Source organism: Hipposideros armiger, unplaced genomic scaffold, assembly GCF_001890085.2.
Source record: "Hipposideros armiger isolate ML-2016 unplaced genomic scaffold, ASM189008v1 scaffold_101, whole genome shotgun sequence".
Lineage (NCBI taxonomy): Eukaryota > Metazoa > Chordata > Mammalia > Chiroptera > Hipposideridae > Hipposideros > Hipposideros armiger.
The window spans coordinates 2530532-2544134 of NW_017731451.1; the positions used below are offsets into that span (position 1 = coordinate 2530532).

Genomic DNA, 13603 nt, shown 5'->3' on the forward strand with positions numbered 1-13603 from the left:
AGGAAGGAAGGAAGGAAGGAAGGAAGGAAGGAAGGAAGGAAGGAAGGAAGGAAGGAAGGAAGGGAAGAAAGAAGATGGCAGGAGCATAGCACATGTCTGAAAAGGGAGCATGGGGTAGTAGGGAGAGGATGTGATTGAATTAGACGTGGCCTTGGTTCCAGGTCCCACTGACTGGGTAGCCCTGGGCAAGTTACTTGAATTCTGTGAGTTCAAGGTTTCTTAACTGTGAAATACCCTTTCAAGGTTGTTCTGAGGATGAAATGAAATACCAGATGTGAAATGCCAAACGGAAAATAAGTTCTCAATAAATGGCAGCTATTGTTACGATTCATTATTGTTGTTATCCTACTAACCTGCCTTAATCCAAGGTTAACTGTCAGTATCAAAGGAGGTGAGGTGCTCTTAGTAGTTCTAGGGACAAGGAAAAACAAACAAGTGGCCAACAGAGCTACCCTTTGACTTCCGTGTTAGATTTATTTCCTATTTGTGTTGGGATACAGGCTACCTATTATAAACAAAAGGCCCCACCTCACTAACCCCCAAAACACAGTGGCTCACACAAGACAGCTGTTCATGCCTCCCTTGTGTTGGGGTCCCTGACCCGAGCCTTAGGGAAGATGAGCAGCCATGCTCCACAGGAGCACCCAGGGCCCAGGGCCCTTCTCTCCTACAGCTCTGCCATTCCCTACTAGGTTGCCATCCTGTCTGGTTGAAGCCAGGTCACTAGCACCACATCCACTTTTCAGTCCACAGGAAGTGGGAAGGAAAACAGAGAGCAACCCACAACCTTTTGAAGGACTTAGGGGTTGACCAGTTGGCCAGAATTAAGTGACGTGGCCATGCCTACCTAGCTGCAAGTGAGTCTGAAAAATGGAGTCTTCAGCTGCATCACCATAGATAGGCCTTGTTAAAATTCTGTTACTGTGAGAGAAGGGCAGTGGATTTGATGGGACATGAGCAGCCTGCCACACCCTTTCCCTGGCCTTCATCCTCCCACTGCTCACTTATTTCCAGTGATGTGGATTTGGGCCTCAAGGTTGTGAGGCTCTGTTTCTCTATGCCCAGGACAATCCTGTCTGATACCAGAATCCTGCAAGCTCTCAGGAAAAGGGCAAGATAAACTTCCATGTTGTCATCTTTAAGGAGGTAGCCTCACGTTCAATTACTCTGCAAGACAACACTCAAAAAAAAAAAAAATCCTACTCTGCCTCATTCATATGCCAAAGAAAAAGTCACTATTGAATTACTTTGCCATACATTTTATAAGCCATAGTGTTTGTAAAATGGATGCTGGTACATAAACCAAGTCTTCCCTCTTTGGATTTGTTAACAAACCTGGCTGGATTTCTATCAGGTGCCAAGTAGGTCATCGACAAGTGGCCAGGCCCATGAACACATGTTCCTCCCACACAAAGTGGCCACAGTTTGTCACCCCAAATACTGTTTTATCTACTGCTGGAGAAAGCATCGCTGCCGTTAGTGGGTTCTGTATCCTAGTCTTCTTGCTTATTTTATCTCCCCCCTTTAATTTCCTTGTCTCTCTGCTGGCACTCAGCTTGCCTTCATGAGTGCAGACCTCTTGTGAAATAAAGCAACAGCGTACAGTCAGCCAACCTGGGCTCCTCAGGGGTAAGGAAAGTAAACTCAGGGGAAGGCAGAGACGGTCCTCATTTCCTTTAGGAGAGGAAGGGACAGGATGGGGCTGGAGAGAGTCAGTCGGCTCTGTGCTCCCCTTGTTCCCATCATCACCATCACTGTTGATCCGTGTCCCAGTAGAGGCCATGGAATTAGAGAGGGCTGTGTTTCCTCACAGCCTACTTTATCAGCATTCACACCGAAACAGCTGCCGAGAAGCTTTGAAATTCTAAACCACAGCAAGAGATGCGAAAGCTATGGCTCCTGGTGTTGCTAACTCCTTGCAACTTGAGAAGGTGCCAACATAAAAATCCAGAGGAGGGGGGACCCGGGCTTCATGTCATTCTTCAAAGAAAAGACATCAGCCTCGGTTCTAAAAACACAATGCAAATGGCCTTACAACCAACTTCTCAGGGCAGTAGATTTTGATGGGCTCTGACTTCACAACCAGATAAGTGATCAGTAGAAAGGGGAGATGTGGAGGCCACAACACACACATGCGCTCAAGCGCAAAAAGAAGAAAAGTAAAATTTCCTTACTCAAAATCCATTCTGTTTCTTTAATGAATGGATCTTCTTGACTGGAACTGGTGAATTAAAGGGGGGTGAAAATCACTGTTGTTTGAAAAGGTGAGGCCACATTTGCAGAATCATCTGGCGAGAAACCTCCATAGAGACTGGAAAGATTGGCAGAGATGGTTTTTGTTCAGCATTGGAGTGTGAACCTCCTTGGCTTTCGTTCTCTGCATTGGAGGGGAGGGGGCGCTGATGACGCCTGTTCAAACAGCTGCTTTGTGCTAAAGTGTTTTCTTGTGGCTCCGCCAGGTGACACTCTAACCCTTGGGCCCTCAGCCAGTACAACCCAGAAAGCCAGGCTCTGCCACGGTGGCCCAGATGTGACACTGACTTTCCTGTTTCTCTTTGCTAGTTTGTGAATAGAAGTCCACATTTTTGTTTTTATTTTTGTTTTCCTCCGGTTGTTTTTATAGAACAGGGCCAAGGAGGAAGGAAAGATGCTTGACTGAATATCAACATTAGGAAGAAACCTCTTTGTTGGATCTTTTGTGTTTCTGAAAAATTTCAGGTCACATAAACCAGTGTTGGTTACTGTTCTGGGCCCTGCTTGGATTGCCCCAAATTCTAGGGATTGGGGAATTCTAGTCAGAGTCACAAGTCAGAACATCAAAATGCCAGGCTGAATGTCCCAACAAGAAAGAGTGAAGGCAACAAGAGGAACAGTGAGAGGACAATACATAATTTTTCTGTAGGGTACCCTAAGCAAGTCCCCTTGTCTCCACCACGAGCAGGCATCCAAAAAGCAACTCAACAGCGCTTTGCTTTATTCTCCCCACCCACACCCTCTTAGAGCGTGCCCATGTGTGGCCTCCAGGCCCTCACCCACCGAGAGGTCCTACAGAGACTCAGTAACCAGATCTCCTTGGTTGGGTTCCCAGGATAACATGAACAAGTACTGTCATTCTGAGTTTCCTGGGTTACCCTCCTCCCTTTCACTCCGGTATCTAGGAGCTTGGGGCCTGAAGGTTCTCTTTCTGTTTAATTTTATATTATGGGCATGCCTTACAATTTGCTTAGCCATTGCCTTCTTAAACAATTAGCAAGTTTTCTAATTATAATTCAAATTACAAATAACGCTTCATAGAACCTCTTGATATATCATTTGTGAAAAGTATATCTCTTGAGCACAGATTCACAGACAAGGAGTGGGCCCATTTTCAGGGTTTTTTAATAATACCGCCAAACTGGTGTTTGAAAGAGTTACATACCACTTATTTCTAGCCTTCTAGCATCAGTGCATGAGAATATGCATTTCAAGGGAACGTCATCACTATTGGGCAGGCTTCTTTTTTAAATTTTGTTCATTTAGAAGTGCAAGTATCTCACTAATCTAAATTGTGTCTTTGAGTACTACTAAAGGTAACATTTTCCCATGTTTCATGAGTTGCTTTTCCTTCCTTTGAATTTCCAATCCACATGCTTTCCCATTTACCTAATCTTAGGGTTTTTTCTAAATATAAGCAATCTATGTAAATTGCTTATATATTAAAATATTAACCCAAGAGAATTGAAAGCATATGTCCACGCAAAAGCTTATACATGAATGTTCATAGCAGCATTAATCATAATAGCCAAAACGTGGAAACAACCCAAATGTCTATCAACTGATGATGGGTAAACAAGTGGTATACAATGGAATATTCTTTAGCCATAAAAATGAATGAAGTACTAATTCATGCTACAAAATAAATGAACCTTGAAAACATTATGCCAAGTAAAAGAATCCAGTCACCCAAGGCCACATAGTGTATGCTTCATATGAAATGTCCAGAATAAGCAAATCCATTCAGCGTGACATAAAGTAGATTAGTGGTTGCCAGGGGCTAGAGTGAGAAGGGAATGGGAAGTAACTGCTTCATGGGGATAGGTTTCTTTTTGGGTAATAAAAACATCCTGGAATTAGGCAGTGGCGATGGTTTCCTTTGTAATACATTAAAAACCCATTGAGCTGTACACTTTAAGAGGATGGATTTTATGGTACGTGAATTATATCTCAATAAAAATAAAATAAGATAAAATTTTCAAATAATAACCACAGGAACATTTGTATGATCCAAAAAGGGATGAGAGAAGGCCTGAAAAAATTTACAGTCTGTGCTCTAAATCTTTCTGAAACCTTTGTCATAGGCAGTTTAAATGTATCCTTACTTTTATCACCATTTCACTTTTGGCTTAACCCTAAGACCCAAGTGAAATGAATGTAAGAAGAAAATGTTCTTCCCATCTTTTTGAGCCTTTCCACGGTTTGGTGTTAAAATCTCATTTGGCCATTTAGGTTTGGGAATGGTTCCAGCATTTAGTTGACTACGATGTTAGATTTCACCATTGGCATCTAATGCTTCCATTGCTTTTTATTAAGTGTTTTTAAATCTCTGGGCGTTGGGGAATGGAAGGTGATACAGAAGGGAAAGGAGAAAATGCTACAGGCGTGTGGGCTGCTGCTTCTAAGCCTGGGGGTCATTTGAACAAGACAAGCCAGAGGAAGCACCAAAAACATATTCTAGGTACCAGGAATGTGGCTTTTTCTTAAAGCAATGCGACATTTTTTGAGCGATTTATACTAGTTCAATTCCCTTGCTGCGTGGTATAGAACAAGATCCGTCTTCCTCCCCTCCAGGGGGCCTTTGCAAGTCAAGCATAAACGAGCAAATGAGTCCAACTCCACCTCTTACTATTTCTGAAGTAAAGCTTTGATTTGAGTTTTAAACAAGTTGTGTTCTCCCATTGTTGCATGTGGCGAGTGCCTGCGTTGTGTGTGTTTCTGCTTTTACATCAGCCTCCTCACCTCAGGCATAGAGTGTATTATCATTTGTGTTTGCGGGGGGCCTTGCCTTCAGAGGTCTCCACCATGAGCAGATATTTGTTATTTTGTGCTTGGAGGAAGCCTGACATGGATAGTTCAGTTTATGCAGTAAATATGTTCCAGAAAGTTGTGCCTATAAAGCAAACCACATTTTAAAGGCAGTAGGAAGGGTCCTTCATGGTGTATAGAAATACCCCACCATGTCTAGGAAATATCAGGAAACTAAGGGCTGCTCTAGAGTCATTGTCTCAAACATTCATTAAGATGGCAAACCACGTCATGGAAGCTGGTGACTCACCACATCGGGCATGGTCCCACCGTACAGAGCCAGTCTCGGGGGGTAAAGTGTGAATGTGGAGGAGTGAGGCCCAGTCCCTAAAATCAGGACCTTCATTAGTCACACATGAAGTTGGGTTCTCTAGGACCAGGGGACCTTCCCCACAGGTCTCTCCCTCCTCCACCCTCACACCCACACCCTTTTGTGGCCTGGCCAAGATTCTGTGGGGCAAGAGGCAACTCCAGTATAGAGGCTCCATGTGCTGGCCATGGAATCAGTGTTGTCTGACTTCAAATCCCTCCCCCGCTGACTGAGCTGTGGACAAATTCCCAACCCTTCTGCTCCTCCGTTGTAAAGTGAGGGAAAGTAATAATCCTCTGACTTAGGACTGTCCTGAAAACTTACTGAGACCGCATGTTCCAACACATAGCACAGTGCCTGGCTTGCAATGAGCCGTTGTTTTATATTGATCCTCACTGCCAAAATTGGAGCCTTCATCTCCGTGGTGCCCCATCCCACCAAAATATGTATTCGTTTTCTATTGCTGTATGACAAATTACTACAAACCTAGTGGCTTAAACAACACTCATGTATCAGCTCTTAGGTCTGAGGCTCGAGTCCAGGCCCGGTGTGACTGGCCTCTCTGCTCACGAGGCTGAACACATTGTGTTGGCTGACAGCCTGCTCATCTGGAGTCTTGACTACAGAAGAACCCATTTTCAGGCTCCTTCACATTCTTGACCCAATTCAGTTCCTTGTGGTTGTAGGACTGAGGTCCCCATTTCTTTCCTGTCCCTAGCTGGGGACTATTCTCAGCTCCTAGAGGCTAGCCACATTCCTGGCCATATAACTTGCTCTGTCTTCAAAGCCAGCAATGGAATGCCTCTCGCGCTTTGAATCTGCTTCTGCAGAAAGAGCCAAGTCCCTCTCAAGGGCTCACCTGATGAGGTCACGTCCACCTAAGATACTCCCTCTTTGTTAAAGTCAGTGTGCCAAATAAAATACCTAACCACAGGAGCGATTGCCCCCTCATTCACAAGCCCCAGGGCTTGTACACTGGGGGCAGGAATCTTGGTCACACCTCTTCAGCAAGGCACATGTTTTCAGTGAGCCACCCACGGAGTTCTGCGATGTTATAACCTGAGCATACAGGCGTTGCTTTATTGATTGGCGTATGAGAAAACATGAACATATCTGTATTTAATGGCCATCTAGCAGGCCAGACCATGGTCTCTGGTGTCAGTGGAGGGAATGTACGTTCATCCAGACTCACCGTAGATCAGTAGCCAGAGTAGCAGATACATCCCATCCTTTATGTCACCTTCAGTCAATCACTCGAGGGCTGTGTGAAGAAGGACTCTGGGGCCACACACGGCATAGCACCCAAAAGCGCTATGATCATTCAATGGTGTCTGCCAGCTCATGGGAGCAGGGTGTGGCAGTCCTTGGATTCGCTCTTTGGCAACTCTTCCACAAGTTTCTTAATGCTATTAGCACATACAAGGAGATCCACAGGACTAAGGAAATTGTACGTAAATCAGGTTTGACTCACACAGTAGAAACAGAGACCCTCAGTTTGCAGAAGGATTGGCAAATAGGGTGCTTCACAGCTCTAACCCAGACACTTTGACCACAGGCGCAGGACCCTATTGGTCAAAGTGCTTGTCCATCCATTTTTCTAGGCATAGCAATGTGCATGGAACGATGACCGTGAGTTCATGGTGTGTGACTTATACTGACCAGAGTCACTCCAGGGCCCACTTTTGTTCTTTTTTTTTAGCAGAGCCATCCTGCCACCTGTTGGCAGCTTAGCGGCAGTTTAGCTCAGGCCAGGCATCAAACCACTGTTGCTCAGAGCTCGCACTCTCTCACGAGCTCTTAACCAACTGAGCCACTCGGCTGGCCCAGGGCCCCACTTTTTGGAATGGCATTATTCAATGTTTCCCAATGCCCCACAGATCATGAACACATATATTAGTGCATTATATGTTTATGATGGACCTACAGCACTGGCCATAAAAGCCCCACCACAAAACTGTGCATAATAAAGGATGTTTTTATTATAACTCGAATGCTGAGAAGTTTGCCTCGTGGCACGGAGCCTGAAGTCACATTGTGTACAACTCACATGGCATCTTCTGACTCTTCCATCAGGAAATCGTTAGTCAGACCACCCCAAGTGGGAGGAAGAAAAGACCACAAGCTCTTATACAAATATTTTCATTATGATTAACTTTTAATGGCTGGAGCCTGCATTGCTGATTTCCTTCAGTTTCTTCATGTTTGTCAATGAAGGGGAAAAAGTCAGCAAAATCTGTGCAGAAACTTTCCGTACTCAAAACTGTAAATACATGATGTCGTAACTGCCCCTTCTATAAAATAGCATTGTTTTCTCCAAAATGAGTTGGATTGAGTTGTGATTTTTTTGCATTGAATCATTTAACAAATATTTATTGAGCTCCTTTTGTGTGCCAGGCACTGTTCTGGACACTAGAAATGTAATAATGAAACAAAACCCAACACATAATCCCTGTCTTTAGGAGCTTACTATTTAGTTTCTTCCATTATTTCATCGAATTATAATGTAAGCTGTTATTCGTCTATTATAATGGTAATGCTTTTTTTGTGGATTTTGAAAGATGGTGTTTTCTCTTAGTTTGGTTAGATGGAGGGTCCTGTATTCAGCAGGGTTCTCATGTAGGGTTTTGTTCTGTTTTGTTGGAGTTGGAAGAGCAGTTTGTAATCAGAGTTCTCATTGATTTTAGATTATTTTCCCTATACAGGAACAAGCTTCTAGAGAAAAATCAGAACATTTCATGTCAATTTCTTAAATTGCCTCCTTTTACCTAGCATACCTAAGGAAAGCATTCTAGATTGCATGCGAATTGCATGCATATAAGGGCAACAGCTATTGGACTGTTTCAAAGATACAAATGTAAATTCTTTCCTCTCCACAAATCAGGATTTGTCGATCTTGACACTATTAACATTTGGAGCCCGGTAATTCTTTGTTGTTGGAGGTTGTCCTGTTCACTGGGGGATATTTAGCAGCATCCTTGACCTCTACCCACTAGGTGCCAGTAGTATCCCTTATCCCTGAGTTTTGACAGCCAAAATGTCTCCAGATATTGCCTAATACATCCCTTGGTAGGGGAGCAAAATCACCCTGGCTGAGAACCACTGGTATAAATGCTGTTATCCTGTGATGCAGGTGTCACATCCTCTATATACAGTAGATTAGTGAAATCCCTGAAAAAAGTGTCTGTGACAAGAAGCATCTTCTGCCTGTCCTTTGTAGAAGCTGGGAGTGACTTTCCACCATGAAAGAGTTAATATAAAGTGAACAAGACATTTATCCGTCTTATGAAGCAAGACCAACAACAAATGATGAAACCCTTCAGTAAATCATGCCTTGGAGATGTTTTGCGTTTCCTATTGGAAACTTGTTAAAATCGCATTCATTTACCATAAGTTAGAGAGCATGTTGGACACAGTATACTGTAAGTTAATCTCGAATGATTTACAAGTAAATGTGTTCCAGATTTGGTGATCTCAGCTCAAGCAGTAGGCGGCTCATTTCCAAACATTTCCAAACATTTCCATTTTCAGGAACTGACATTCAATTCAGTAAGTATTAATCGAAATATGTAATATGAGAGGACTTGAGCACAGTCTGATATCGCTTCCATGACCCCATCCAGGAGAAAAGCAGTGCTCAGATAGCATCCCCCAACAGTCTCCATATCTGACATGGCGCTCCCTACTTTGGTTTGCAAGATACTGTAGAAAAACTAGCTCTTTCATTCTCCTTCACTGCATCAAGCCCCTTCCCATCCTATACCCGCTGTGCCCTCCCCAGTGAATACATGTAATTACACATGATGTCATGTGTTTCTTATTTTGTTCTTTGGTCCCCAGTGGGCCACTTTTCAGAGTTTTGCCAAGGACATCCATTGCATGTTCTACCTCCCCACTGCCAACTTGACAGGGTATTGCAGCCCATAATGAGGGTCATTTAACCAACTTGTATTTCTGAGTCATCTTCACTTCTCATACACACCAGTAGATTCAAAAGTGCAGGGCAAACTTCTGACAAATGTCACTGGAAGAGGGGTTGGTCTTCATGCAAAGAGCAATAAAGGGTGAAAGAGAAACATAGTGAGTTAGAGAATCTTCACTCATTTCATTGCTCTTTATTGAACCCCTGCTATGGTCCAGGCACTGGCAATATAGCTATGACAAAAATAGACAGGCCCCTGCTTCCCTGGAACTCACAGTCCATTGGGCAATGGAACAAGTGGACTGGCCATGTTTTAATGTGGTGCAATAGGTGTCAATATGAGGGAAATCAAGATGCCATGGGCATACTTCAGAACAGCACCGCCCCAGCCTGGGGGAGGATGGGGAATCAGGGAAGGCTTAGCAGAGGAAGCAGTGTCTTAACTGGAACATGAAGGATATGTTTCATATCAAAGAGCAGGGGGAGAGAGTGTTCAAGGCCTGAAGGAGAGCAGAAAGAATGGAACCTCTGAGGAACTGAGAAGTTCAGCATGTTTGGGTAGTACAGTGTGAGACAGGAAGAGTGAGAAGTAAGCAAGAAGCAAATAAGGATGCTTCTCAGGATTCAGACTTGAGCAAGTGGGTCATCAGTGGTGCCATTTCCTGAGATGAGACGCTTGGGAGAAGTAGGTTTGGAGGAGGATGGGGTGACGGCGACTCAAGTCTTTAACCCACCATTACCTCTAAAACATGGGGATGATATTTTAAAGTGTTTCTGAAAGATGTCAACAGCTAATGGAAATGTAGGGAATTAATTACCGGCTTCCAATGATTTTGTAATGGTAGGCTGTCATGACGTCCTTCCTGCAAATAACTCGGACCACTTCGTTTCTGCCCATTAATTTTTTGTCCAGAAACTATTTCTTCATTTTGATACTTATCTTATTGCTTGAAATTTACCAAATGAGTCCTGAAGAATGGGTATCCATGAGTGAAGAAGCGTAGTGAATCATTTCAGGGCTGTATTCTGGCTTTTCCAACACGCCTTTCCCCTCTTTCTTTAGATTTCCTTAGCCATGATGGAGGTTTGTATTCTAATATTATGTGGACTCATTTCCTAGAGCATACATTATTTTTTGAGATGACTAAAGAAAAACATAATAATAAGTGTTATTAGGCTGTCTTCAGGCAGGTGTGCGATATTACAGAATTTTAAGGGGTGCAGACCTCTTTCGAGGAAAATTGCTGCATGGCAAACCTCAACTCTGTGTTGATCCTGTCGCCTAGAGCATATGGGAAGCAAGTGTGATTGTCAAGTCAAGGGCACTGAGATTGCTTCTAACCATCAACCCTCGCCACTGCATTTTCTCGTGTGCCTCACAGGTCTGAAAGGTCCAGGGTCAAGCCTTATGAATGATCCCCCTTTAATAGTCAAGCACCCCAGCAACTAAGGAGCACCCAAGTTCATGTGCCTCCTCTATGTTTTCTGCAGGAATTTAGATAATGGGCTGTGTGCAATGTAAGGACAAAGAAGCTACAAAACTGACAGAGGAGAGGGATGGCAGCCTGAACCAGAGCTCCGGGTACCGCTATGGCACAGACCCCACTCCTCAGCACTACCCCAGCTTCGGTGTGACCTCCATCCCAAACTACAACAACTTCCACGCAGCCGGAGGCCAAGGACTCACCGTCTTTGGGGGTGTGAACTCTTCGTCTCATACTGGGACCTTGCGTACGAGAGGAGGAACAGGTAAGCCCTCGCCGTGACCGTGACAGTGACTGAGGGCCAAGGTGGGGAGGAAGCAGCTGCTCTTCATGCTTTTGGCCATTAAACATTTGTGCTCCAGTCGGCTCCCTGTGACTAAGGACTTAACACTTAGGTTTTGCATCCATCTCTACCTAACATCGATGAGATGAGGAGCAACGAAGAAGCCAGAGCTTGCTGTACACATTTTGGTGTACAGAATGCTGATGACGGTGCTGCTGGGACCCCACGTTGCTGCTCTGTGAGCGCTCTGCGTGGGTTGTGAGATACAACTTCTCGGGGGGCCCTTTAGGCTGGTGGCTCTCACCCTCGGCTGGCTGGCTGACTCAGAATACCGGTAACTGGGGCAGCCTTTTCAAAATACAGGTGCCTGAGCCCCATCCCAGAGCTTTTGAATCAGAGGCTCTGGGACTGCATCTGAGAGTTGCAGTTTGAGTCTTCCAGATATTAATTCATTCCTTCCTCCCATCCCCCAGTTAAGAGCCCCTTACAGGGTAGCCCCTTCTCCCTCATCTTCCTTATTTGTCTTCAGTCTGCGTGTCACTGCCCAGCCGGTGAGGTCATTTGGCAGCATTATTCTTTTGGGCCATTCATCGTCGTTGATTCTCTCTCTGATCTTCCCATCAGCTCCCATATGACTGAGTTTATCAGCCCTCGGGTATCTTCATATATCCCTTGCATTTTAAAATCAAATCTTATGTATCCTTTAGGGATCTCTCTCTCTCTCTCTCTCTCTCTGTTTTGTTTCCTTCTCGTTCCCACCACAGGCTGTTTTACTGCCATGTGCATTTGCTGACTTAGCTAATACTTTGTAAAATATCTGGCATACATCCTCAAACATATGTTTTCTGAAACATTTGCAAGTTATCTCATGCATCCTTAGTCTTCCAAATCTTCTCCCAGGATGTGAATCATGGTATTAATATATTTCACATTATTTATCCCAAAATTGATTTGTTCATTACAAAAGTTTTAAGAAATACACATCAGCCATTGTGCTCTCAGCTCATCTGGGAGCTTATGTCTTGTATAAGGACCCATTGTGCCTTTTTACTGGGGGACTTGGCACTACCGAGGCACTAGCAGGGGTTTTCTTCCCTGTGCACACAACAAGGCAGTGTGGTTATATCCAGGAAGCCTGACCCAGAGCTTTGGGCATCGTGTCCGTATGTTATGGTGGATCTAGCTTTCCCTTTAAAGCCGGCGAATGGGCGAACGAATGCTAGGTGTGCTTACTCATCTTGTCTGTCTTCCTGGAAGGCACCTACAATGGAGGGAGGCAGGAAAGAAGCAGTCAGGCTGTCTAGGGAAGTCTCTTGAGGATGTAGGAGGAAAGAAAAAACAGCCAAAGATGCACCCCGTGCACACTCCCTGTGCTTGCCGAGTGCTTTGCCAGCCAGACTCTGAATTCTGCTGAAACGGGCATTAACCTTGTTCATTCATTCATTCATCAGTGCTGGATATGAGTCTCTGTGTCTGCAGGTATCATTCCTAATGTCACTAGAGAGGGCCAGAAAGCTACTCGCCTTGAACGCGTGGGTCTGCACTGTAGTCAGGGACACTCTTAGTATAAGAGACCATCTGGTCCCTTGTAAAATTTGAAAGTTAAAGCATAGTACCCCCAAATATTGGCAGATTTTTTTTCTGCCTAGCATTATTTGGCTTTATGACCTCTGCATGCCTTTCTCCCCACCGCTGCTTTCAGTGCTTTCAGGCCAGGAATAGTGTGTGGTGTCCCTGTGACCTCCTTCAACTCTCCCTTCCGTCCCTGGAAGATAGAAATACCCAGTGAGAATGTGCCGGCTCACGCAAGGAGAGAGTGGAAGTATCCATCCTCGTGTGCCCTGTCTTCCACACAATGGAGCTGGACTTTGTTTTGAAATTACATAAGGAAGGGATTCTGTTAATAGAGTGTTAAGTGAGAATAGGCATGACCTTACAGCCTCCCACTTTTTTGTTTTAAGCCAGGCTCTTTTCTAACCTTTCAAAGAAATTTAAAGAAAGTAAGCTAGTTGCCAAATGAGCCCTGCTTTGTAGGGTCAGACCTTGTGAATGACAGCTCTCCTAGAGGAAGTCCCCCTTGGGATGGGGTGGAAAGACAAGCCCTGCCTTCTTCTCTGGTTCTTGAATAGTCCCACAGGCACATCTGTTCCCTTGGAACTACCTACACAGCAATATGGCAGCTTGGTAAAGAGTAGAATCCACATTGTATGTTCTTCAGGCCACATCAGGCATTTTAACATATGTGGAGATTAAAATGAGAAGCCAGAGAACAGAGAAATGGGATGCATTAGTTACTAATTGCCGCTCAACAAATTACCACAAAACTTAGCAGCTTTAAAACAATGCACATTTATTATCTCACAGTTTCTGTAGGTCACAAACCCAGGAAGAACTTAGCTGGGTCCTATATTTCAGAAACGCTCACAGGATGCAATCAAGGTGTGTTGACTGGGCCATAGTCATCTCACCATCCAACTGAGAAGGATCTGCTGCCAAGCTCGTGTGGCATTGGCAGGACTATGCTCCTCATTGGCAGTTGGCCAGAG

The 13603-nt window shown here is 44.5% G+C and overlaps 1 protein-coding gene across 5 annotated transcripts in view; it reads left to right on the forward strand.

Annotated features, from left to right (window-relative positions):
* The window catches only part of FYN (FYN proto-oncogene, Src family tyrosine kinase), a 208825-nt gene that overhangs the window by 141138 nt on the left and 54084 nt on the right, over positions 1–13603 (forward strand). For all 5 annotated transcript variants that reach the window (XM_019646354.1, XM_019646359.1, XM_019646357.1 and 2 more), the window contains one exon: positions 10782–11039. In XM_019646354.1, coding sequence (XP_019501899.1) covers positions 10793–11039 — 247 coding nt within the window. In that variant the 5' untranslated portion in view covers positions 10782–10792. The remainder of the gene's footprint in view (positions 1–10781; positions 11040–13603) is intronic.